Raw genomic sequence first — 25,709 nt, forward strand, 5'->3', positions numbered from 1 at the left:
TGGGGAAAAAAATGATTGAGATGTTGGGAGCAAACCTGTGTTGATGCACAGGGGCGGCTCTAGGAATTGCGCCGCCCCAATCAGGGCGGCACGCCGCAGGGGGCGCTCTGGCGGTTGCCGGTCCCGCGGCTCCGGTGGACCTCCTGCAGACGTGCCTGCGGAGGGTCCGCTGGTCCCGCGGCTCTAGTGGACCTCCCGCAGGCACGCCTGCAGATGCTCCACCGAAGCCGCGGGACCAGCGGACCCTCCGCAGGCACGTCTGCAGGAGGTCCACCGGAGCCGCCTGCCGCCCTCCCGCGGCACGCCGCCCAAAGCACTCGCTTGGCGCGCTGGGGTCTGGAGCCGGCCCTATTGATGCAAATGGGGTGGTCTAGAGCACGTAATAATTTCTCCCCCTACCCCATCTCTAATTTCTGTGATGGTCTTGAGCCAGAAAATATTCCTCCCCCCAATTCTTTTGTCCGCATCTGTTTATTATTAGTTGTTCGTTTCCAGTTGTGCGCTCAGCACTGTATAGCCCAAATAGCCATGGTCCCTGAGCAGTTACCAGTGCACAGACGCCGGAGACTTGAACTGACCCTGGAATAGCCATGGGGGGCATAAAAAACGTGTTTCTCATCTAATGTAGTGGGAGGGAGTGGGTGTATTTGGCTATTGGATTTGCCATGTAAGATGATCGCTTGTTTGAAAGGAGACATTAAACTGAGCTCAGATGACTGTTGTGGAGTAAATGCATTCATTTCACAAGGCTTTTTTTCCTCCTAAGTACAACAATGAGAATGTAAAAGGCCTGACTGCAGTTGACTCTCACACAAAGCCTCCCACTCTATAGGCAATGGGAGATTTGCATGTGAACAGCAGGGTTGCATCCTTCAGCTAGTTACCTTGAAGGCTGGAGGGATGTCTCACACCAGAAACCTGTTACAAGAGACCCATGGGGGAAATGCTACAGGAGCTTTCCAGATGGGCTGCTGGGCCAGAAGGTTTCAGCCTTGAAAATCAGTATGATTCAGTAACATCTGACACAGGAAGGAAATATCCTCCTGACAAATGAAATTCTACACACTTTGTAAAGCAAAGTCTCTGAAGTTTATTTCCTTGGTCAGCTGACTAAGATGGTGGCAGGCTGCTGCCTTAGAAGGGGTAATGAGGGAATGAAGAGCAGTAGAAATAATAGAAATGTAGGGCTAGATGCTCCCATGAGAGTTCATCTGCTCCATCCTCCCAGGATCAGGCAGGATAAGTCTAACTGGGCCAGCCCAGACAGGTGTTTGTCTAGCCGGCTGTTTAAAACCTCCAAAGACAGCAAGTTCACAACCACCTTAGGTCACCTGTTCTACTGCTTAACTATCCTGAGATATTAGGGAAACCTTTCTAACTATGATGAGTAGCAACCGTTGCTCCTGCAGCCCCCATAACAAACAGGTGGAGAGGGTTAGCTTAATAGTTTAACATTCAAGGATTCAGTCAAGACCTGCTCAGGCCAGATTCTCCACTACCTTGTCATTGCATACACCTGAGTAAAGTGAGCATCAGTTGCCACCACTCTGCCTTGATAGCATTTGACACCCATTTTGAACAGGTGTAAGTAACTATCCAAGCTGCTGGACAGTGGAGAATCAGGCTACTTATCTGTACAAACCTCCTCCTCTAAAATTTCCCTCTGTTCTGTTCTGGTGGTGGGAATGCTAGTCTAGAGGGGATACGCGTGTTACCAATACTGGAAGCCCACTGCAGTGAATGGGCATTTTCTGTTGTCTTCAGTGGGGTTTGGAGCAGGTCCTAGGTTATCTAACCGAACACCGAGCAGGTCTGGAAAGCAAGGTGGTTAAAAGCACCACTGACTTACAGTCCATGCTAGCAGTCCCTCACTTGCGCTGGTAGTCACTGGACAGTTGCAGAGTTTGTGTAGACAGTGCTTAGAGAAGCAGCCTATTGATCTGCAAAGCAGGGCTGCTTTCTCCCAACAGGCCCTTTGCAGGTTGAGTCTGTAAAATCCTCTGTCTTTAGGAAAATGACTTCAATGCTTTTTGGCCACATTTACACTAGGAAAAAGGTGGGTTTAGTTATCACAGGTGGGCTTCACCTCGACGAACTAACATTAAAACTACAACTTGTTCTGTTCACACTAGGATTTTAACACATTTTAATTAACAGGGAAGCCAAGCCTCTTTTCCTAGCCTCAATATGGCCTTTGACAGCAAAAGACTCTAGGAAGCTGTCACTACCCAGCTCAGTAGCAGCTCTTGGCTCAGATGGTGCAACTGAAAGTAAGCAGGTAGAGGCCGGTGTTAGAGACCAGCTTGGCTGCTACTCAGTGAAATAGTCACTGACACTAGGTTTGCGGAGGCAGGGGGTAAAGGGCAGGTGGCAAGAGGCAAAGCCCCCAATAAGAACTGCCTTGAGAAGTAGAATAGCTCCTCCTCCTAGTGTGCCATCGGCAGGGATTCTGCACCAGGATCCACAAGCTGGGGACTCCAAAACAGGCCCCCTAAGGGAACCAGAATCCCACAGGAGGCTAGAGCCAGGAGCCTGGGGGGACCCTGCATCTCAGAGAGCTGGATAAACAGACCCCAACTGTAATGGATGGGTAGCTTTTGTGGGGCCCCCAGGGCAAGTATCCTCTCACCAGCAGCAGATGTGAGGGGAGTGCAGTGGGGTTGGGTGTTCCATTAACCCCTGAAGCCCCAGGCTGGAGGAAAGGAAGCCTGTGTCCCATGAACGGGTTCTGGCCCTGTCTTTTTAACTTGCGGGGAGGGGCAATAATTTGTATTAGGCCAACTTTTGCTGGTGGAAGGGACAAGCTTTGAGCTTCACATGCTTTTCCTCTGGTCTTTTAAGGTGTGAAAGATCATGATAGGAGAGATTAGGGCTCCACTGGGGGTGGGGGAGAGAAATAACCCCTGCAGCTCCAGAAAGGGAGAGAGGGGTCCCCGTTAACCCAGATGGTGCCAGGCTGGGAGGAGGATCCCCAATAACCTCTGTGGAGACAAGTGGGGGGATCCCCATTAACCTGTGCAGCTCCAGAAAGGGGGGGTCCCTGTTAACCCATATGGTGCCAGGCTGGGAGGGGGATCCCCAATAACCTCTGTGGAGCCAAGTGGGGGGATCCCCATTAACCTGTGGAGCTCCAGAAAGGGAGAGGGGGGTCCCCGTTAACCTAGATGGTGCCAGGCTGGGAGGGGGATCCCCATTAACACATGCAGCTCCAAAAAGGGGGGGGTCCCCGTTAACCTATATGGTGCAAGGCTGGGAGGGGGATCCCCAATAACATCTGTGGAGCCAAGCGGGGGGGATCCCCATTAACTCGTGCAGCACCGGAAAGGGGGCGGGGGTCCCCATTACCTCCTGCAGTGCCAGGCCGGGGGGTTCCCGTGCCAAGCTCCAAAGGGGGGGCCCCGTACCCTGCTGTGAGCCCGCGCGGGGCGGGGCGGGGCCGCGGGCTGGAAGCGGGAGCAGCTGGCCGGCCGGCCGGCGAAGGGAGGGAGCCTGGCGCGGCGGGGCCGGGTCGGGTCCCACCCCCCGGCTGGGGAGTGACTCCGCTCGGCCGGGCGCTGCAGGCTCCGGGCAGGCAGCATGGGCGGCGCGGGGCTGCGGATGCTGGTGCTGCTGCTGCGCTACCTGGCTCTGGGCGCCGGGCTGGAGCGGGAGCCCCCCGAGCCGGGCTCCGGACTGCACCCCGGTAGGGGGAGCGGGGGGGTGAAGGGCAGATGGAGGGGGCGAGGGGAAGCCTGGGGTGAAGGGGAGATGGGGGTGAGTGGGGAGGAGCAGGGGTGAAGGGGCGAGGGGCCAGGAGGGGAAGCTGGGGGGGTGAAGGGGCGAGGAAGTGGGGACCGGGTGGGGGCAGGAGGGGGCTGCCCGGGTTGAACGGGGGTGCGCCTGAGGTCCCCAGCTGGGCTCCCGACTGCGGGGAGGTCTCTAGCCCGGGATGCTGTTGCTTGGGAGGGACGGGGGTGTCTCCTGCTCGCTGGGGCATCCCTGGGGACCCTCCCTGGGCTAGAGGGCACCTCCAACATGGGCCTGCAAACAAACTACCCAGCCTGGGGGCGTTTCCCCCTTGCGCCCCGCGGGCAGCCCCTCCAGCCCTTCTCCAGCAGCAAGATGCTTCTCTGCTGGGGAGGGACCCTGCTCGTGCCCGGCTGGCGCTTTAGCTTTCTTGGCGCGACGGGTGCTCAGGTGTTTTGGGGTGGGAGCTGCATGGGGCAGCCCAGCAGGGGGGTGGTGGGAGGGAGCCTTGGAGACCTGCCTCGCAGCAGTGGCGCCTGGCCAGGCTCTGCTGAGGAGTCTGGGGGACAATCCTCACTCATCCAGAGACCCCTTCAGCTCTGTGCCCCTTATCCTGCCGTGCTCTGGCTAGTCGCTGGCCTTCCTGGACAGCGCGGCTGCAAACGAACCCCAGGTTTGAGCCCAAGCCCCCGGACTCAGGACCTGGGTTTTAGGGCCCTGCTAGGGTGGTGGGTCAGAGCCCGAGTCTCCTGTCCAAGCCCTGTCATTTTGCAGTGTGGATGCAGGCCGAGCCGCAGACCCAAGTCAGGTCTGAGGAGTGCAGCGACCCGGCTGGAATACCCTTGTCCAGCCCGTGTAAGCCCAGTTTGCAATGCAGTGAGCATTGTGGGCTTGGAAACACTGAGTCCACCAACGTGCGAGCCAGGGACCCAGGTTTACAGTGTAGAGTAGAAATACGCTCCGGGCTTGTCTACTCAAAGTCGCATGTGTTGAAGTTAAATGGGGTTTTAAAAACTGACCTAGTTCAACTGGTGCAAACCTGTGTGCGCAGGGTCCAGCCTGAGGTATATCTGTTGAAATTGCTGCAGGGATTTTCCCCAAAGCTGCACCCAGCTAACTGCATCAGTCCCTTTCCTTATGTGTATAGACAAGCTGCCTGTGTTCAGGGGAGGAAGCATTGCCCTAGTGCGCTGGTTACTCACTGCACAGCCTAAACCATGCGAGGAGCTTAGGCAGTCTGTATAACTGCTCCTCTTCTGTACCGCTCTGCAAAGGAGACAGAGCAAGATGCTTGGGAGGCGTCACTTTCTGTCCATGTCCTTTGGGACAGCCATTCCCACCTTCCAAACGGGATGGGGCTTTTCCCACTGAAAGCACAATGAACCTTTAAAGTTCCTGATTCCTCTGTGTGGCTGTTCACGTGCATGTCCTGGGGTCTGGCTACAGATTCTGGTGCTTCCTGCGATGGAGCCGCTGATAAGAGGTCTCCACTAGGATGCACTATTAAACCAGGATTTACGCTCCTTGGGAAACCCAGGTAGGAGGTGATGAGGTAACTGACGACAGTGCTTGGTCTTAAAGCTTTTCCTGATAATTGGCCTGTCCTGTGGAGTTGCTGATGTCTTGCGTTCCCTGCCTCTTTGGGCTGGCTCTGTTTTAGAATCCTAATGCAACGCACCTGTATGAACTGCAGAGTGATGCCATGACGCACAACGATGTGCAGGTGCTGGGGTATGGTTAGGGTGGTTTTGTAATCACAGACCTGGGAATTGGTGGACATCACCCCAAACCTATCCATCTGACCAAAGAAACTCTCACAGCTTCCTCTGAAGGAGAATATTTGGAAATCATCTCTAGCTGCAAACAACATCAGTCATAACTGGACAACATAGAGCCAAACATAGCCCGCATCCTGCTATACGGCTTCTCTTTTGTTCCTGTTTCAGAGCCGCCAGGCTGGGCTTAGTTATGCCGTGTGGGGGTGTGGATAGGGGGCTTGGTGATCTGGGGCACTGACTAGCATTCCGCAGGTGTGGCTTCAAAAATTAGTCACAGGGCATGAACTTGGTGGTCTCTGCTCAATTCAATGCGCCTTTGTTGGCACGAGAAGCTGCACAAGCACTGCCAGAGTGTAACAAAGAGGCGGGAGGCTCACGTCTGTTACAGGCTGGTACGATCCAGTCCATCCTTGCTTTTTGTCCATTCACCAGTGATTCCAGTCCATTGGTCTAATCTAGCCCCCAGGCCAACCTGCTGAGGGTAGGAGAGCCTCTTGTCTGGCTGTGCCCAGCGCTGGCTTCCAGTGCTTCATTGCGCTATAAATTAGCTCTTCTCCCAACCCTGCCGCTAAACTCAAGGGTGCCTGGGGAGGTTACCTGTGGCTGAGGGAGTTCACAGCGAGCTGACTTTGAAGGGGAAATACAGTCCAAGGACAGCAAATCCTTCCCAAGAGGATACAGCGTCATGAAGTAGCCAGTGCTGCTCTCCCCAGGGTGCAGCCGAGGCAGTGAGAGCTGTGGTCATGGTGGAGGCAAGGATGAACTGAAAGTCTTAAATAAGCAGTGTGTCTAGCAGGTGGGGCAGGGGACTCGGACCTTCCTCCATTTTGAAGTCGATAAGCTCTGTGTGGTGGTAGACAACGGGGTGCGTTTAAGAAGCAAAGGGGAATTCTTTTGTATTTTAAAATGAAACTCTGTTTGTTGCTAAGGCGTGTTCTGCTATGCATCTTGTGAACCTCCGCCCCGAGGTACGTTTCCATTTGAGCTGGGAGGTGAGATTTGTCCCTGCGCTAGCTCTGCTCAAACTAGAGCAGCGATGCTCAGACCTCAGTGGATCAGGAGTAACATAAGCAATCAACGTTACCCAAAAGAGCCACAGTCACGTGAATTCATTGTTTCGTTTACTGTAGTACTATTCATATTTAAACAGCATAATTGGGGACTATTTAGTTATGTATATTTATTCTCCCAGCAAATAAGTTAATAACTTTGTGCAAGTTGATAACTTCATTGGTTAGTAACATAGTAAACACATCCTGATTGGTTAATAAATAAATCACCCAGTGGTTTAATAGCATGTGCTGCAAGGAGCCGCATTAAAGAGCCACTTGCGGCTCGCAAGCTGCAGTCTGAGTATCGCGGAGCTAGAGCATAACGATAGCAGAGTGTCTGTGGCAGCACAGGTGGCAGCTCGGGTTAGCTGCCCAAGGACGGGCCTGCCGGAGCTCACGGGTATGTACTCGGACAGCTGGCCCGAGCCGCCGCTGTGGGCACACGGATGTTTTTAGGTGCGAGTTGGAGCAGAGGAGCGCGGGTACATATGCACGAGCCGGGAATCACGCCTCCCAGCTCAAATGTACACGTACTCTTAGCCACGGAGCCGAATCCCAAAGTGCTAGGCGCTGCACAGACACCGAACAAAGAGACTCTCCCTGCCCGAGGAAGCGCACGCTTGGAATCCGTTCGACGTTAGATTTCAGCCTTGAGCGTAGTCTCACTCGTGCGAGCCTGTAGGGCAGGCAAGGGAGACGTGAGCTTACCTCGGCTTGGCACTTGGCAGCGTTGCAGATAACAGCACTCCTGCTCTTATTCTGGTGGATGACATTAGGGCTACGTCAAAGGCTACATCTGTGCTAGAAACATGGCAGCTGCACAACCCTGGCATTGCAGCTACGCCGCTGTCGTGCAGAGAATTACGATGGCAATGGAAGGGGTTTTTCCATCGCTGTGGTAAATCCACCTCTCTGAGAGGCAGTCACGCGTGTGACAGAAGAATTCTTGTGTCAGCCTAGCACTGTCTACAGTGGGGCTTAGGTTGGCTTAACTAAGCCCTGGTCTACACTACGGAATTGCTTCTGTAACTACATGGCTCAGGGATGTGAATAATCCACCCCCCTGAGCTACTAGTTTTACCGACCTAAACGCCGGTGGAGACAGTGCTGTTGGTGGGAGAGCTTCTCCCGCTGACACAGCTACTGCCTCTCCTGGAGGTGGATTGACTGAGCCGATGGGAGAGCTCTCTCCCTTCAGCTCAGAGCATCTTCATTAAAGCGCAGCAGTGTAGCTGGGCCGATGTAGCGTTTTAAGTATAGACCTGCCCATGGTCTCTCAGGGATGTGAGGTTTTTCACACCCCGGAGCGACATAGCTTGGTCGACCTAACTTTCTCAACCCTAAATGCAGACAGCGCCTACGGGAAGCTCCTTGGATTGACGCGCACATCAGAAACTTGAGAGCTACTTGTCGTCTCAGAACTCCAGTGCGTGGGTCGCAGCTGGGTGTTTGGAGGGGAAGAGGAAGAGATGGTTCAGTGAAGGAGACAGGCTGTTTCTCAGCGCACACAGTACACAGAAATGAAGAATGGATTAATTCATTCATTGGAAGCTCCCAACTGGTGGCTGTCACCAAGTGTTAGATGCTGCTCTGCTGTTGTGTTTTGGAAATTCTTTGTGTTAATACAGCCAGCCCCTGAGGAAAGGGACTTGAATTGTTATAGTTTGGGGCTTCATTCTGCCTTCTTGCTCACTGGCATGCATACTGGTAGAGGGGCTGGGTTCTGTCTGGCTTACGGCCTGCCTAGGAACCCTCCACGCTGCTGCTCCTCCAAAAACCGCGAGCAAACGAAGCCATGCCCTTTGAAATAGCCAGGGTTTGTACGTCGTAAGAGGGAGTAAATTCTTCAGGCCTTTCATATGCTGCACAGCACCTAACACAATGTGTTCTCAGCCCGTCTTGGGGCCTCTATGTGCTGCAGTCATACAGAGAACCAATCAATCTCCACTTGGGTGGACATGCGTTGGCTTGTGAAGAGCTGCTCAGAGCCCAGGTGCTTCGGTGAGCTCTTCTTCCTGGCTTTGTCTTGCAGGCCCGGCTCGCATTTCTTCAACAGGCCCATCTCTGTATTAGTAATGGACTGTTATGAGTCTCTTGCTTCCACCTTGACTTTTCCTCTCTGACGCTGATTAAACCTGGTATTTCGAACCGTCGCACCATCCGGACGCACTGAATGGCTTTCCCACTGCGGTAGCCTGGCTTCCCTCCTTTGAATTCTGCTCTGCGGCTTCCTTCCCCTTCCCACTTCCATCCACATGCCCTATCTATTCCCAGTGTGGAGTCGGTTGCCAAGGTTGCAGAGGGTTTATTTTGTGTCGAGGCTCGTTTTCTCAGGGGGTGGGTGAAACCCGGCCGAACAGAAGGCTATTCCTGGCTGCCTTCCCTGAGCTTGGCACTGCATGAAGCTTTGTACGCTGGTGCAGTGACCCATGGCATTCATATATCCAGCTGGGGGTCTTTGCGCGCCAAGATGGAGTCTCACTGAAGCAGCACAACTTCCAAACAGAAGTGATGAGTGCAGCTGAAGACTCAAGTTGGACAGTTTGTTGTTTAAAGTCCATGTAGGTGAGAGGGAAAAGATATGGGGTGATCTGTTCTTTACTCACCATGAGAGAAGTAAGAGGCCAGAATGCAGCCTGGAGGAGCTGGGAGCTGTGACTCTGTGGAGCCCCTTTCCACTTCCCACCCCAGTTTCAGCCATGCTAGAGGAGTTGCTGATTCTGGTCATGCGCCGAGGTTGCATTCTCTAGGTTGCCCAAACCAGGCTCCCATACTAACTCCCTAGCGTCCTCTCGTGAAGTGATGCATTGCTGAAGAGACAGTGCCTTGTTTAATTCAATGTGGCTTCCCCCTAATGTAGCCCCTGCTGAATGAGATGCTCTTTGAAGGGGAAAATGGCTGTCCTGGAGGGGATGAGGTTAGGAGCCTGGTTGTTCTGTGAACCTTTGGGTTACACTGGGGCAATCAGGCAGCAAGAGAGCTACCCTACCTCGTTCCTCCTCCATTGGAGGTACCTGGCCATGGCAACAGCAAAACTAGCAGTGGGAGCTGGGGGTGGATGTGACATCAGGTCTCTCTCTCCTGCGGCTGTTTGTCCTTGTCCTTGCTGTGGGTGTAAGGAGGATACTCCTTAATTATACGTCTAGGGCCTCATGCTCCGAGGTGCTGCACTTCTGCCGCTGGAGTCGATGGGAGCTGACCCCGCGCCACTAGAACTCAGGTCTGTGATGACTTGGGCTTCAAAGCACCGTCAGTGTCATAAGGCCCACAGTGAGGCTGACGAGCAGGAGAATTAGCTTTTTCCTGACCTGGGACTGTCCCCGGCCCCACCCCAGAGACCGCACCCCCAGGCAGAGCCCTCACCCCCCTGCACACAACCCTCTGTCTCAGCCCTGAGCCCCCTCCCTCACCCCAAACCCCTTGGCCCGACTCATCACCTCCATATTGGTGCACATAACAAAATTTATTCCTCATATGGACATAAAAAATTAGAGGGAACACTGATCTATACATGCATGCATACATACACGCACACACACACATATATAAATGTAATGCATGCACCTGTACTTTGCAACACAACAGCTGGGTAGGCTCCCAACCTGGGAAAGGGTTTGAGGAGCTTTTGGGATGGGAGTTAAAGCTTCAGGTCTTTGGAAGGAGGACATACCAAGAGGGCATTTTCACTGGACTGAGAGGAAGATATGTCGTCCTGCAGTAAACCAAGCTTTGCAGCTTCAGATACCAACCTTCTCTTAATTAAGTAGAGTTTAATCAGCTAACTAAGATTTAACTGAGGCCAACTTGTTTGCATCTATTCATTTTTAGGTCACTTTCTCAGAAGGTTTTTTGAGGGGGTTGGTTGGTTTTTGGTCTTGTGTGGCCAGGTTAAAGCCTTCGCCCTTCACCTCTGCAGACCAGCCGTTACACTCTGAGTTGGGTTCCAAGTACCAATGGTCTCATACTGGGTCCTGGGGAACACTGGTTCATCTTACGGGACCACCACACCATTTTTATACGTTAGACAGGCCCGTGTTATACAAATTCTTTATCTCGTCACATCAGTTCTTAGCCCTGCAGACCCGTTAAATCTGGGCCTTACATTAATTGCTACTATCACCCAACGCAGGCACAGATACAAACTGATTCTGACGAAGTGATTTCAAAGGCCTTTGCGATGCCCATACGCTACCTCTGACAGCTTCTCCATTTAAAATCCTCTTATTCCTCTTCCCATTCCCACCTTAACCATGCTGCGCAGTCAGAGAACCAAATTCTGCCCTCAGTTACACGAACCGGGAGTAACTGAGAGCAGAGCTTTGTTCATACAGGGCTTTTCAAACCACTGTCCACCGCACGTGACTCTATTCTGAATCCTTGCTCGTTCCCCACTTTGCTCATCAGCTTCTTGATTGCATGTTTATGCTCATGATCTTCTGTGGCAATAAGACAAAGGATCTGATCTTCACAGGGAACTTTGCAGTTCGAAAACACATAAGAAAGGTAGCCTGAAGAGTGAAATAATGCTGCCTTGATGAAGGAAGACGGGACCTTAGCTTAGAATAACCAGCACTGCCAACATCCACACCTATGCTGGTTACTCACATGCCAGCCGATAAGTAGTTTTCACTCTCAAGTTATCCAATTCTTTCCATCTGGACGCAATCCGTCTAGCACGGGGCTGTGGTGGGAAGAGGACTCCCCCCATCCCTCTCCCGCCGCAGCAGCTTGGGGTTGGGTGAGATGCACCGCTCCCCGGCTGCAGCATCTCTGGTGGGGCTGGGCCGGGCCAGGAGAGGGGCTTCTCTCCCCAGCAGCTTGGGCTGGGCCGGGCCGGGGGCCGGGCTCCTCTCCCTGTTTGCGTGGCCTTTGATAGCCTGCTGTGTGGCTGCACGGCGCAGCTTACAGGGAACATAGATGTTTAGGTTTATATATATATATAACCCTTAACCCTGCTGCGCCTCTGACTGGTCTTTTGACAGCCCAGTCAGTGGTGCTGACCGGAGCCGCCAGGGTCCCTTTTTACTGGGCGTTCTGGTTGAAAACCGGACACCTGGCAACCCTAAGAGGGGCCCTCAGCTGAAATAGCAAAGCAGGGCATATTGCGGGTCAGACTTGCTTTGTGTGGGCAGCATTGCATAGGACTGGAATAATGCACCACTTGTAGGCCAGAACTGAGGTAACACGACCAGTCTGTGTGTAGGGAAGCTTTGCATAGCACCTGCCCTACGCTACGTCCCATCTGAAGAGGTTGCAGGCTGCTCTGTGTCGAGGCCAGGCTGTATTCAGACATACTAAATAATCCTGATACAGGGGTCCTGGCTACAAATATTACTGTGTTGATGTAGGTAGTAGAATACCAAAGAGTTTAATTCCCACCGGACGCCACAGCCAGCTTCTTTTCAGAGTTGCAGCATTATTGATGCAGTAAAAACTCTCTCCCAGTTCTTATGCAGAACTTCCTTTCCTGCCCAGCTCTCAGTGTTGGTAGTGAAGTGTCATTAGCAGATACCCCTTGGTTACCTGTGGCTTCACTCTGCTCGCTCCTCAGGTGCTTGCTTCAAGATCACCTCTAAGATCAGCATGAATCTAAACCCCAAATTTCCTCTGGCGAGCAGCCCTGCTATGGGAATGCCGTACTCTGAGCTTGGATTCATTACCTACCTTCCAATATCTTAATGCCATGGTAGCCGAGCTGAATGTCTGTGAAACTTTCCTGTGTTTTTGTTTCCTGCTCTGCTTTCATTTGTAAGGGGATTCCTGGTCCTGCTTGGAGGCTAGGGGGCACTAGTGTGTGATCTGAGTTAGTCAGCAAAGAGCCAGCCTAGCGCAAGGTGGAGTGAGTTGTGTCTTGCTGCCTTAAGGAGCAGCCTGCTTTGTCTCTCTCTGGTTTTGATTGTGGTGTGTTAGGGTTCTGGATTCTAAGAAGTAAAGTAGTGTTATGTTGCAACCATCCCTAAAGATAAACATACTTTAACTTATATTTATGTACGGAATGAACATAATTTAAGTGTTGGTCAGGATGGTAGCTGTCTCACACGCATCAGGCAGTGATCTGGTGATCTCCGGAACTAAAAGCATGAGTCATTCTACAGTTTGTGCTGAATAGTCAGGTTGTATTGCTGGGGGTGGTAAAAAACTCACATCCCTCAGTGAAATGGGCACAGAGAGGGGTGAATGACATACACTTGCCAATGGGTTAACTGTGCACAAGTAGGGAGTGTGTGTACCGAGCGTAAAGGGGGCACACAAGCATGTCAGGTGTGCAGCACCCTTGAATGCCGTGGGCAGGGAAGGCTTGGTTGAGATCTGAAGCTGGAGCCATCTCCAGTCGTGACCCTGGGGTAGAGTGTCTATTTTGCATGTTCCCCTCGACCGTACTTTGCCTGCAGCACTCACTGGGTGGCAGTGGAGAGAAACCTTGAATCCAAGTGAAGAACAGTGACTCCCGCATTCTGGTTCACTCAGAATTATGCTCTAAGCATTCACCTGGGATTTCTGTGATTCTGTCCAATTTTCATCCCCCCGCCATACTGACCATCCAGGTATGTCAAGGAGACTCCCGTTTGCAAACAAAAAACTCCTGATTTAATAATGAGATCTCCTGCAACTACATTACCTAGAATCTTACGTGTCAGCCACACGTGAGTGTCAGCCTTTCTCTCTCTCTCTGAGTCAGTGAGAGAGACTGATATGCATGTGTAGCTGATGCACAGGATTCTGGGTAATGTAGTTGACCTCTGCTCAGAGCCGGATTAACCCATTACCTGGGCCCTAGCTGATGACATGGGTCAATGGGGAACTTTCACAGCCTTCTTTGGCCAGAAGGGACCATTACGATCATCTAGTCTGACCTCTGGCATAAAGCAGGCCAGAAGATGTAACCCGTTGACTCCTGCAGCAAGCCCATAGCTTGTGATTGAGCTAGATTATATGTGTTTATTTTAGACAGGCGCCCAATCTTAGTTCAGACTTCAAGCGATGAAGAATCCACCACGTCCCTAGTAAGTGGTTCCAATGGTCAACTTTAGGAAATACTAAAATTAGTGCTTGATTTTGCAACTTAATGTTCTTTTCATGAGTGCCTTTCCATGGAAATAATTGGAAGAGGGGTTTCTAGACAAGAAGGTGTAAGATATCATCAGAATACCATGTGCAGGGCCGGCTCCAGACCCCAGCGCACCAAGCGCGCGCTTGGGGCGGCATGCCGCCGGTGGGGCGGCAGGCGGCTCCGGTGGACCTCCCGCAGGCATGACTGCGGAGGATCCGCTGGTCCCGCGGCTCCGGTGGACCTCCTGCAGGCGTGCTTGCGGATGCTCCACCGGAGCCGCGGGACCAGCGGACCCTCCGCAGGCACGTCTGCAAGAGGTCCCCTGGAGCCGCGGGACCGGCGACCACCAGCGCGCCCCCCGCGGCGTGCCGCCGTGCTTGGGGCAGTGGAATTCCTAGAGCCGCCCCTGACCATGTGTGTTTGATAATCTAAATACATATGTTTAATGCAGACAGATGATACATGGAAAAATAAGCAGTTTGAATTAGTCTGGCAAGACCTGTGTGCTACCATGCAGAAACCTGTTATCTCTCACTCTAGAACTATTTACAGAAGCTCTCCCGTGCTCTCAAGGCAGTGCATGTTGCCAGCAATAAACCTGAACTCTCATCACTAATTGGCCCAAACTAAAACTAGGGTGACCAGATATCCCGATTGTACAGGGACAGTCGCGATTTTTGGGTCTTTTTCTTGTATAGGCTCCTATTACCCCCCACCCGCTGTCCCAATTTTTCACATTTGCTGTCTGGTCACCCTAACTAAAACACCGGCTATTTTTATGTGCTGCAGACCCAGCTGTGGCCCAAAAATAACAGGCTGATTGAGCCGATGAGTTGGCCGGGATCCTTGGCAGCCCAGGACTTCAGTGTGATGAAGAGGTGTTTGCTGGGATGTAAAGTGATGTGGGCCTGATGTTCTCCTCCGCGCCATATCCCCTGTGGACAAGCTCTGAAATGATCAGATCTCAGCACTGATACCCTGGGAAGCAAGTGGCAGATTTTAGGTGCACAAATATCTAACATGACACAGCCGTGGTGCTAAGGAGATGTACCGGGTGAGGTAATGTTGTTCCATCTCAAATCAAAACAGGCAGCGCTCGTTTCTTTTTACAGATATTCACTCGGTACTGTTTAAAAAAAAAGTCCCCCTTTTACAAGCCTTGTATTCATAGCAGGGCTGCTATGTCACTCCTAACGCACGTGGTCTTTTGGCATGTGTGAGAGATGCTGGTTTTAATTCCAGTATCAGCAGTGGCAGGTGATTAAAACTCCCCCTCTGCCCAGCCCTGCTGTGCCAGCTGCTCCATATGGGGTTGTTCGTTTCCCTGCAGACTTGGTTTGATTTAAGCCAGGCTCAGGAAAGGGACGCACAAAACCCCCTTTGTAGGCTCAGTGGTTTAGCAGGCTCAGGAAAGGGATCTGGCACAAAATTGGTCCTTAGTGTAGAGCAGAGGGATGGACTCGAGGCCTTTCAAGCCCCTTCCAGTTCTAGGAGATTGGCCTATCTCCAATTATTAAAGGAAACCCACTCATCATTTGTAATGCCCAGAGGTCCCAATCAGGATTGGGGCCCCGTTGTGCATGGTGCTGTACATACACCCCAGATGTTACAATCCCTGCACTGAAGAGCTTATGATCCAATTTAAGCCAAGACTCAAAAAACTCCAGCAAATTGAGGGGGGAGGGTCAAGGAGGCCAGGGGAACAGAAATAACAATAAGAGCAGGGTGGGGGTGGGAAATGCGGGGAACGGCAGTAGATAGGTGGTTGTCTCAGCAATCAATCATTGCATTTTGATTGTACTTAATCACTGCAAGGGAGGGGGTTGGTTTACATACCTCTTCTCTAACACTTTGCCTACTTATTGTTTATCTTCATATTGGTGGTTTTATTTTTGCCTATCAGTTAACTGGCCTATTTCCTTGCATTACCACTCCCCCCAAAACAACCCTTTTCCTCTCCTCCCCTCCCAGCTGTGTACTGCTGTGATACGACACCTGATCCCCGCTCCCCCTTCGCCGGCCTCTTCTGCCAGCCTCCTAGAGAGACTCTTTACCACAAAGCTACCCAGGGGGGGAATAGATAACTGGCTTTACAGCCCCTCTTGCTGACCACACATCTGTGGATGGGGAGTGAGCCGAGGCCAGACTGGGACGCTCCCAGGACTTCCGTGCCTGGATCTGCAGGGGAAGAGCAAAGGGTGCGAGCCGAATCGTGGGGAGGGCAGGGTGGGGGCTGGTCTCTGCTGGAACGTTGCCTGCTCACTCCCCCTACCCAGGGTGGAGCCAGAGGGGTGAGCTCAGCCCCTGCTTTCTATCCGGACGTGGAGCCACGGGCAGGGGAAAGGACAAACATGCTCATAAACCATCCCCTGTAAAACACAACGGGGATCTTGCGGTGTTACTTCTGGGCAGGAGGAAAGGTAAAGCCCACTTCTTAAGGAAAGGATTTAGACTTCAGTCAGTACTTGGGGCACGCACCAGCACCAGGCTGGCTTGCCCTTGAGGGAGATTCACAAGGCAGGGAAATAGGGAGGAGAGTCCATAATCTCGCACCAAATTCAGTCCCCTGATCCTGGCTGCGTTGTGCTGGGGGGTTATCGGGATTGTGGCTGCCTGCAGTGGCCATGCTCCGGTCACAAACCTACAGCTTGTTGCAGTTTTCCTGGCATGCTCTCACCCCATCCCATTCACACATGTGTGCAAGAGATTTCTGTCACGTTGAGCTGCAGCTCCCCGTGGCGATGAAATGAGGAGTCGTTGGAATCGGTTTCATGGTACAGGCACTTCAAGGATAAGTGTTTGTTTCACATCTGGGGGTCCTGGTGTCTAGGAGCCCTAGTCAACACACACAGTGTGTTAAAAATGAGTATGGAAACTCTTTGAGAGTTAAGCTTTCCTTACTCCGTCTTCCAGACACCCTGGGCCATTGTCGGAGAGGCTGTCCTTTTGCTCGGAGGTGTCGTACAATGCAGGTGTGGTGTTAACCACTGAAGTGACGTGGTCAGTTGACACTAATAAAGTTATCAAGAGCTAATGCCAAAATTTGCAAACCTGCTCACCTAACGTTAGGCGCCTAAATCCATATTTTGGTCCTTAATAAATGGCCCAATCATCAGACGTTCTCCAGAAGCTGTGGGCACGCAGTTTCACAAGAGCTGAGATAGCTCAACACCCCTGAAAATCAGTCCATTTATGGGCGGGGGGGGAATAGCTCAGTGGTTTGAGCATTCGCCTGCTAAACCCAGGGTTGTGAGCTCAATCCTTGAGGGGGCCAATTAGGGATCTGGGGCAAAAATCTGTCTGGTGATTGGTCCTGCTTTGTGCAGGGGGTTGGACTAGATGACCTCCTGAGGTCCCTTCCAACCCTGATATTCTATGATTCTATCTACCTAAACATGGACTTCAGGTGGTTCAGACAGATACCTTGGAAATGTTGGCCTTGAAATTATCCCAGTGATCTGTCCATGCATCCTCCAAATGCCCACAGCAAAAGTCTAGATGCATGGGTTTGGTCATGCAAAGAGGCTGCTTTTGAAAGTCAGCGCGAAGTGTTACGTAGCAAGTATTGAATTACTTGGGTTTGTTTTAGCCTGTTGATCTTTGAATCAAATATTCAGCCATAAGGGAGGGCTTCCTCTTGGGTTGTCTTCTATGAAACCTTATTCTAATTGTTCTTGAAACTGCTAGGTCTGTCTTATGCTTTTTACACAGTGTGTAACCACATGGGCACTATGGGATTAGCTACATATATACACTGTTGCTGTGGTGGCTTCTGAAATATAGCAGATATCAAGGACCACTAGAGGAATCACAAACCGTTTAAAGGGACATTACCCAATTCGGTTACACTACAAGTTCCAAAGCATGAGATGAAAAATAACTCCCAGGTAATAAAGAATGTGGTATAACCTGCAGAGATGTACGTTCATGCATTCTTTTTAAGGCCCTGATCTTGCCAAATGCTAAGCAGAGCTGGGTGAATAATGATTTTTGGTTCACTGGCAATTTTGAAAAATGGAAGAAAAATTAATTATGGGTGGAAAAAAATTCTTCAGACTTTTCAGTGAATTGGAAAAGTTGAACAAAAATTCATTCTGAGGTGAATGAAATGTTGAGATTTTGACCATTTGTAAACATTTGGTTGGTTTTAGTAAACTAAAACAATTTTGAAACATTTGTTTCAAACTGAAAAATCAAAACATTTAAAAACTGTTGAAATGAAACATTTAGATTTGTGGTGGGATTCCACCCCCCCACCAGAGCAATGTGGTGAAAGGGGCATGAATTCCCAAGACATTTAGGTGTTGCCGAATCTGCACGATTAGCCAAAGAATGTTTACTATGAAAAATGTCGCCCTTCGCTAGTGCTGAGCACTGGCCATTTCGTTTGGCTCCCGCAAGCATTGAAGGGGGTTAGCAGCTCCGAATGAAGAGTCATTCCAAACCTCCTTGGGTTAAACCCTTCGGATGCTGGCAATGGGTTTTTCTTAAACCCAGCCTGTAGCCCGCTTCTAGATGGATTTGAGTCAAATAGCCCTCAGCTCTGTCAGTTTCTATTCTCCTTTACTAGCTGTGGGCAAGGTATTGGTTTCCATGTCAGATCTTGTTTGATTAATTGCAGGGTGTGCAGGGACGGCCTGGCATTTGGATTTTTCATCATTGAGAAATTCTGGCACTGAGGAATCATTCTGGGAGGAGGCGGTTCAAACACGGGACCTGTGTTGAAAAGAAAATGTAAACTAAGCCGAGTGAAATATTATATGAAAGCAAACTTCAGCCCCTCTAATGAAGACCATTCAACCTGAGGCTAATTGTCATCTCTTTGCAAGGCCTCTTTTTAATAACCCTGGGTGGCAAGCACCAATTCTCACCACTCCATCGCTTTCAACCCTGCTTTGTGTTGCATGGTAAATGCGTAGAGGCGAATTGCTGGCTCCTATAACTACTCTGCTTCTCCAGCAACAGCAGTGGGAATAACAGCGCCTACAGCTGCTGTAGAAACTGGTACTGTGCTCGGCCTATAATTAGAGCTAGATTCTCTGTCACATCTGTCTGTTCTGCCTGCTGCTGTTCTAGGAGCAGGGCAGGATGTTGAAATTTACAGCAATCCTGCTGTCACAGCCCATAAGACCAGAGCAAAGCTGGGTTTTGTCTCCTGGCTGGAAGCAAAGCACAAGAGCAGAGGAGAGTCCCTGATCTTGTTGTCTCTGCGTCCTCCACAGTCAAAATCTAACTAGCAACCTTTGGGATGAGGCAGCCAGTGTAACAGATGGAGTTCCTCTCTCAAAATCCTAGCTAAGATAGCAAATAAATCAACCCTCCTCCCCCCAAAGGCCCAGAGAGAGAACATTATTCAAATCCACTTCTGTTTAAGACCTGTCAACCTTGACGATGTCTCTCTAGCCCACAAAGCTGGTAATTAGTGCAGCACTAATGATTTGAGCTGAACTTTGCCTGGCTGTGACATGCCCACCGGCAGCGTAATTTTTGAAAGGTTAAAGGCTGCTTTCGGTCACCAAGCGTTGATCCCAGTGCGCCGGGGCGAGGGTACCCTGCTAAGATGGCTAGCTGGCCCTTTAGAGATGGATGGATGTGTAAATAGAAGCAAGGTAAAGGTGAAATTTTAGCAGAGCGCAATGATGGAAGGAAGCCGATAACAGCCCCCCCCTCCCCCCGGCAGCTATTCAGTCTGGTTGTTTTACCCAATGTATCACAGTGGTGTGTTAGATCTGCAGCAGTGACTGCCTAGTTAAGATTGCAAAATACTTTCCAGGTACTTTTGGGGTAATTCTCCGGCCTGTGTTATCCAGGAGGTCAGACTGGATCATCACAAGATGCGTAAGAGAAGTGAGACTTCAAAAACTGACACTTTAACATTCTGGGGTTTCAAGTGGCTGCGAATAATCATCTGAGATAAAACTTTGGGCTAGGAGCTTCGTATTTGTTTGTCATTAAAAAATGTTTTGAAGTGTAGCTACTCCTGCATGCTTTAGTAAGTTGCTGGATCATTTCCAAGTTACTCACTATGGGCAATTGCTTCTGCAAGGTCTGTGTTACCTTGCCTCTGGCGAAGTCATCAAACACCAAGGATTGAATTCAGACTTCAGTATTTTAATGTGCAAACCTCTGCTTCTTGAGCTAAAAGACCCAGAAGTCTGTTAGCCGAGGTTGTAGCAACCTCTGTGTGTTGCCCAGCCGCCACTAGAGGGGGATAGAGCACTGAGCGTTATGTGCTCTGAGTGGGTGTGGCTTACAACTGCAGAGATACCGTTTGGGTCAGGTCCGGTGCAGCTTGACAGGAACCAAGGCTCAGTGCTGTGGAGCTGCTTAGCCCCGGGCATAGGGAGCTTTCCTTTCCCATGAGACCCTGCAGAGGAGGGACACAGCGGCAGATGCTGTCTGGGGAGCACAGCGAGCCTGCCAGTGCTTCTGCTTGGGGGTTTCAGGGGCGAAGGTGAATGGGATGTGAAGAACTTTCATGCATGTGCTATTCTGCTGTGAGCTGACCAGCCCTACTGAACTGCACCTGGTCCTGATATCCGTGGGGAATTGAAGTTGCTCAACACCTTGCAGGATTGGGCCCTCTCTGTTTGCTGCAATTCCCTGCTCTCCAGCTCCATTCCTCCACTACGAACGTTGCCTCCGTTATATAGTTACTGTGTATCTGCATCTTCTTACAAAGCCCCATATGAACGGCACCATAAGATACTTATTGCATATGTACGGTTTCTGCTCAGGGAATTCATAATGAACTTAAATGGGGAGCAGGCAAAGCTTAGGGTCAGAGTTAAGGTTGTTTGTGGAGTCCTAACTGTTACATTTCTGTAATGGGTAATACACACTCAGAGGTCAGTTTTGTCACAAGGGAAGGCTGTGAACTATTTAATATATGAGCCCTCAGCTCAGTCTGAGGCATCGTCTACATGGAGAAGTTTCACCGGGTTTAACTGAAATCAATTTTTAAAGCAATTTAGTTAACTCTTTTCAACCCCATGTGTAGAAACTCTGACTCTGGCTTATTTCAGGTTATCTTTAACCTGTTCATAATCGACCCCAAATAAGCCACTTTTAAAGGGACACGAGTGTCCCCGTAGGTTTGCATTGGTTTAAAGTCATACGTTCGGTATTGCTAACCCCAAGTATGCAAAAATCGCAAGTCAGGCCTCCCAAAATCACGAGATTGGTGTAAAAATTATGAGATTGTAAAAATAAAATGAGTCCTCATTTATTTCTGGCTTTTGATACTTCAGGAGTCACATTTACAGGTTTATTTTCACAACCATAAAGGCTAGAAACTTTGTTCTGGTAATGAAAGCTGAGATTCTGGAATATTCATATGGCTGTAGGAGCTGAGGTTTTAGGAAAGCTACCAACTGTTGCAAGACTTATGATTTAAAATCATGAGGGCTGGCAATACTGCCCCAGGAATGAAACTAGTGCAACTTCCATGAGCAAAGAAATCTGCTCAGGTCTTCTGGAAAAGGCTACAACACGCTGGGCTTTCTCAGCAGCTTAACACTGGCATCAGCACAGGTCTCCCTGTATGAACACCGCCTCCTCGTTCAGGTGTACTTATGCCAGTGCTGGGAACCAGATACCTCTCCTTGCCGTCCCTCAAGGCAGTCGGTAATGGAGAGCAGAAAGCATTTACCAGCTCTGTTTCTTTCTTTAGAAAGAGAAGCTATGTAACCCATCTGGCTTCATGCTTGCAGGGCAGCTGGGATGTTTTAACTGCCCGGCCATGCCCTTTGGGAGACTAGGTGGGCATAGTAGGATGTATTCAGTGCTAGGGCCTTCCATAGTTTGAACGCTGTGAAGAGTACTTCCACGTGCTGCGGTGTTAGAATCATAAACCACAGGACTGGAAGGGACCTCGAGAGGTCATTTAGTCTAGTCCCCTCACTCATGGCAGGACTAAGACAGGATGCCGGGCTAGATGGGCCTTTGATCTGACCCAGTGTGACTGTTCTTATGCGGCTCGAAATAGCAGGGTTTGCAGCAAACTTGGGCTTGAGGTGCTGTGGTGGGAAGCCTGGGCTCTGAGTGAGACTGAGGTGCACTGGCAGACCTGTGAGATGAGGGAGGGCGGAGAGCACCGGGTGGAATAGCAGGTGGGTGCTACAGATGAGGGCGGTGGTGTACTGGAATAGCTGCCTAGGGTTCCGGGAGTGTGTTCTGTCAGAGCTGTGTAAGAAACCTGGTACTGAAGTTGTTCTCTTTACCTGACTTTGGGCTTGTGAGTTTTGTGTCTGCTCTATATTTTCGGGGTGACGATGTGACCAGGGAGGCTCCTCTCGTGAGTCAGGCGGTCGAGTTGGAGAGTTTTCAGGGAACGTCCAACAAGCTGCGCTGTCGGGAAGCGCCTTTGAGGCAGTGCAGCGGGGTCTGGCTGGAGTCAGCTGAAGATCAAAGGCCGATGGATGCTGCTCAGCAGGGCTGTGGGTGACAAACAGGCGTAGCATGAGCAAAGCGCAGTGAAAAGGCCCTGAGGATTCCTGATCGATCACAGAGGTCTGGCAGGGTGAAGGACCAGGCTTCAGACCTTAGATCCAGGGCGGCAGGGAGAGCACTGATATAGCCTTCCATATTCTGTGCCCTGGGGAAACCCAATGGTGCATTTCCTAACATTGGCACCAGGCAGATCCATTAAAGGAGAGACCTCATGGAAACGCAGAGTGATGCTCAATGTAGAGACAATTCTGCTTCTGTTTCATATTGTGCTCTGCCTTCAGTTTTAAATGCTCTACCAACCTTTGCATGGCACGCACAGCTTAAGAACGTCTGCTATGTAACGAAGAATCTCCAAGCATGCTCTCTATGTTTTAAAAAAGTATAGCTAATTTTTATTAAACCATTGACACTTTCTAATGAGGTCAGAGATCCATATGGCTGCTTCCCGACAACCCTGTAGGGTAGAAAACTCCTGAGTCAGGCTCTAAAAAAATGAGATTAAAATTAATAATTTTTTTTTCTGATTTACTTTCTGAGTTTTGAGCCTTTAGGGGGTTCATATTTCCTAGCTTTTTTTCTGTAGCCATGAAGGCTAAAAACTCATCATTTATTTTAATTAAAGTTCAAATTTTCTTGTAATCACAGGATTCCGGGAGCTGGAGCTTTAAGAAAAAACACCAAATATTGCAAGAGTTGGCAATTCTGATTTCCATAGCAGCACCTGGTGTTCTGAGGAACTTAGGGCCTATTTCAAAACTCATTAACATCAATGAAAAGGCTGCCACTGACTTCACTGTTGCCAGGCACGGCAGCCAGCCTGGTGTTGGTCCTTATTCTTCAGTCGGAGTCGTCTTTGCTTTTTGTCTCCAATTTAAAAATAAGCAATTTGTCACAGTGGTGGGGATTATTTCTGATTTCAGGGTCGTCTTTCAGGGTGAAGTTTGGGAACAAAGAGAGATTTATAAGAAACAAATAACTTGTTCAATCTCTTGTGTTGAGAAATCTTTGTCTATGAATAATACTTGTTCTGAAATTAGGGTATTAAAAGGCAGGTCTTCAATGAAATGATCTAATTTGTTAGGGTGAAATGAGTTGACTGATTATGCAAAGCTTAATAGACCTGCCTAAACTGGTTATTTAAATCTCTTGGTTCCAACATGACACTCCTTCTTGTAATATGGAAGAAATATTGTTACTGGCTAGTTCCATCTGAAGTCTTCCGGCAAGTAGTTTACCTGATATCTCTCTCTCTCCATTCCTCATATCTTTATTTGACCCTGTTGAGTGTGAATTTGATTTGGCTGGATAAGCATTCATTGTGTCTATATTTGGAGTTGATTAGAGAACACAGGAGATGACACCCCCAGTTGTTATCTACTGCCGCACACTGGAATCCATGCAGGATATCACCAAGCAGTTACAACCCATATTTGATGGGGACCATGTCCTGAAAGAGATCTTTCCTGAACCCCCTCTTCTGGCCTTCAAACCACCCACTCACCAAGCTCATCATCGAAAGAAAGTTCCAAACAGACAGGACACAACAGTTCAAAGTGGCACCAGACCCTGCCATAACAACAGATAGAAAACCTGCATCCACATCTCCATTGGTATGATGATCAATATCCCCCACAACACATCTTTCAAGGTCTGTGGGTGCTACACAGGCCTGTCACAACACGTGGTGCATCAAATGCCCCAACAACAACTAGGTGGTGAAACCAGACAATCACTGCGCTCTCCAATGAACTCTCACAGAAAAATGATAAGACAAAAACACTCTATCACCGGTGAGTGAACACTTTTCACAAAATGATCACTGCATGTCTGACCTCTCAGTCCTCATCCTCAAAGGAAATCTGTACATCACCTTTAAAAGATGAGCCTGAAAGCTTAAATTCATAATTGCACTAGACACCAAAAATCATGGACTCAGTAGAGACTTTGGTTTTATGTCTCGTTGCAACAACTATAACTGAGGTTTCTAACTCTCCTTTGTCCTGTGACTGCGGAGGTGTTAACTGCCCACTTCATTTTGAATGGTTTCTTGCAACGTGTTAATTCCTTATACTTAACAATCTCTTCCGTGTTGTATTTAGCTGTGGTGCTCTGATCATAGAATATTAGGGTTGGAAGAGACCTCAGGAGGTCATCTTGTCCAACCCCTTGCTCAAAGCAGGACCAACCCCAACTGAATCATCCCAGCCAGGGCTTTGTCAAGATGGGCCTTAAAAACCTCTAAAGATGGAGATTCCACCACCTCCCTAGGTAACCCATTCCAGTGCTTCACCACCCTCCTAGTGAAATAGTGTTTCCTAATATCCAACCTAGACCTCCCCCACTGCAACTGGAGACCATTGCTCCTTGTTCTGTCATCTGCCACCACTGAGAATGGCCAAGTTCCATCCTCTCTGGAACACCCCCTTCAGGTAGTTGAAGGCTGCTATCAAATCCCGCCTTACTCTTCTCTTCTGCAGACTAAATAACCCCAGTTCCCAAGAGCTCTCTGGAGCTCAAAAGCTTGTCTCTGTCACCATCAGAAGCTGGTCCAGTAAAAGATATTACCTCACCCATGTGAGCAGTCTTATTCAGTGGAAAACACGATGATGAAAAGTTTATCCCAAAATTACATGGCTGGGATAAGTGAATGATACTTTTTCCAAAGTAACTTGAGCAAACTGGTCAGGGGATGTCTACATTGCAATCAGAGGTGACTGCAGCAGTTGTAGATGTACCTGAGCTGGCTTTGATATGGTTCGCTGGAATAACAATAGCAGTGAAGATGCAGCTGCATGGGCTAATCTCTCAAGCAGGGGTACCCATGGTTCCAGGGAGGTTTGCATGGCCCATGTTGCTGTGGTTTCATTGCTATTGTTGTTCGAGGTAGCGAGATCAAAGCATGCGCAGGTCTGCCTATACATGCTACAGTCACACCTCTGATTAAGGGCCTCTATACATTGCAACCAGGAAACTTTTTTCCCCTTCTGTTATCACATTGGGAATTGTAGAGATGCCCTTTGTCCTGTCCACACCAGATTAAAAACACAATCAACACACACCACCTCTTGATGTTTTCTAGGTGACTTCAAATGCTTATCTCAGATCATGCACTGAAGGTACCATCAAAGGTAAATCTTTTAAGGCTGTTTCAACCTTAGTGAAAATTAACTCAGCTTCCAAATAGTGACTATCTGATCATTATTTCTATTGCAGTAGCATGTAAGAATCTAAAATAGAGATTAAGGACCCATTTTCCTGTACAGCTAAATAACAAAAAGACTGTTCCCATCCCTGAGACATTGCGAAGAAAGAAAACATAAAGAAACAATTAAAGGGTTTAGATTTTTGTGCATCTGGAAGTTGGGTGGAAGTTCTGGCACTTGAAAAGTGCTCTCCATGAATGAATTGGTTAACTGTAAGATGGGAGTTTACTAACCAAACCTGGTAGGTAATGGAAAGAATGGTCACAGGGAGCTAACTAATGTTAGAGCTGGTCAGGAATTTTTCATCAAGTGACTTTTTATCAGAAAATGCAGATTCTGCAAATATATATGTTGCTGGTTTGGTTTTGTTCTTTCTGTTGTGAAAACAAATGAAATATTTCATTTTGGGTTGGTTCATCCCAAACTTAAATACTTCAGGAACCAAAAT

General features: G+C 49.6%; 1 protein-coding gene across 7 annotated transcripts in view; it reads left to right on the forward strand.

Moving 5' to 3' along the window:
* Nucleotides 1-3,490: 3,490 nt before the first annotated feature.
* Nucleotides 3,491-25,709, forward strand: part of COL27A1 (collagen type XXVII alpha 1 chain) — a 247,087-nt gene continuing 224,868 nt past the window's right edge. For all 7 annotated transcript variants that reach the window (XM_039506042.1, XM_039506046.1, XM_039506043.1 and 4 more), the window contains exon 1: nucleotides 3,491-3,682. In XM_039506042.1, coding sequence (XP_039361976.1) covers nucleotides 3,577-3,682 — 106 coding nt within the window. In that variant the 5' untranslated portion in view covers nucleotides 3,491-3,576. The remainder of the gene's footprint in view (nucleotides 3,683-25,709) is intronic.

This window comes from Mauremys reevesii, linkage group 19 (assembly GCF_016161935.1).
Source record: "Mauremys reevesii isolate NIE-2019 linkage group 19, ASM1616193v1, whole genome shotgun sequence".
Lineage (NCBI taxonomy): Eukaryota > Metazoa > Chordata > Testudines > Geoemydidae > Mauremys > Mauremys reevesii.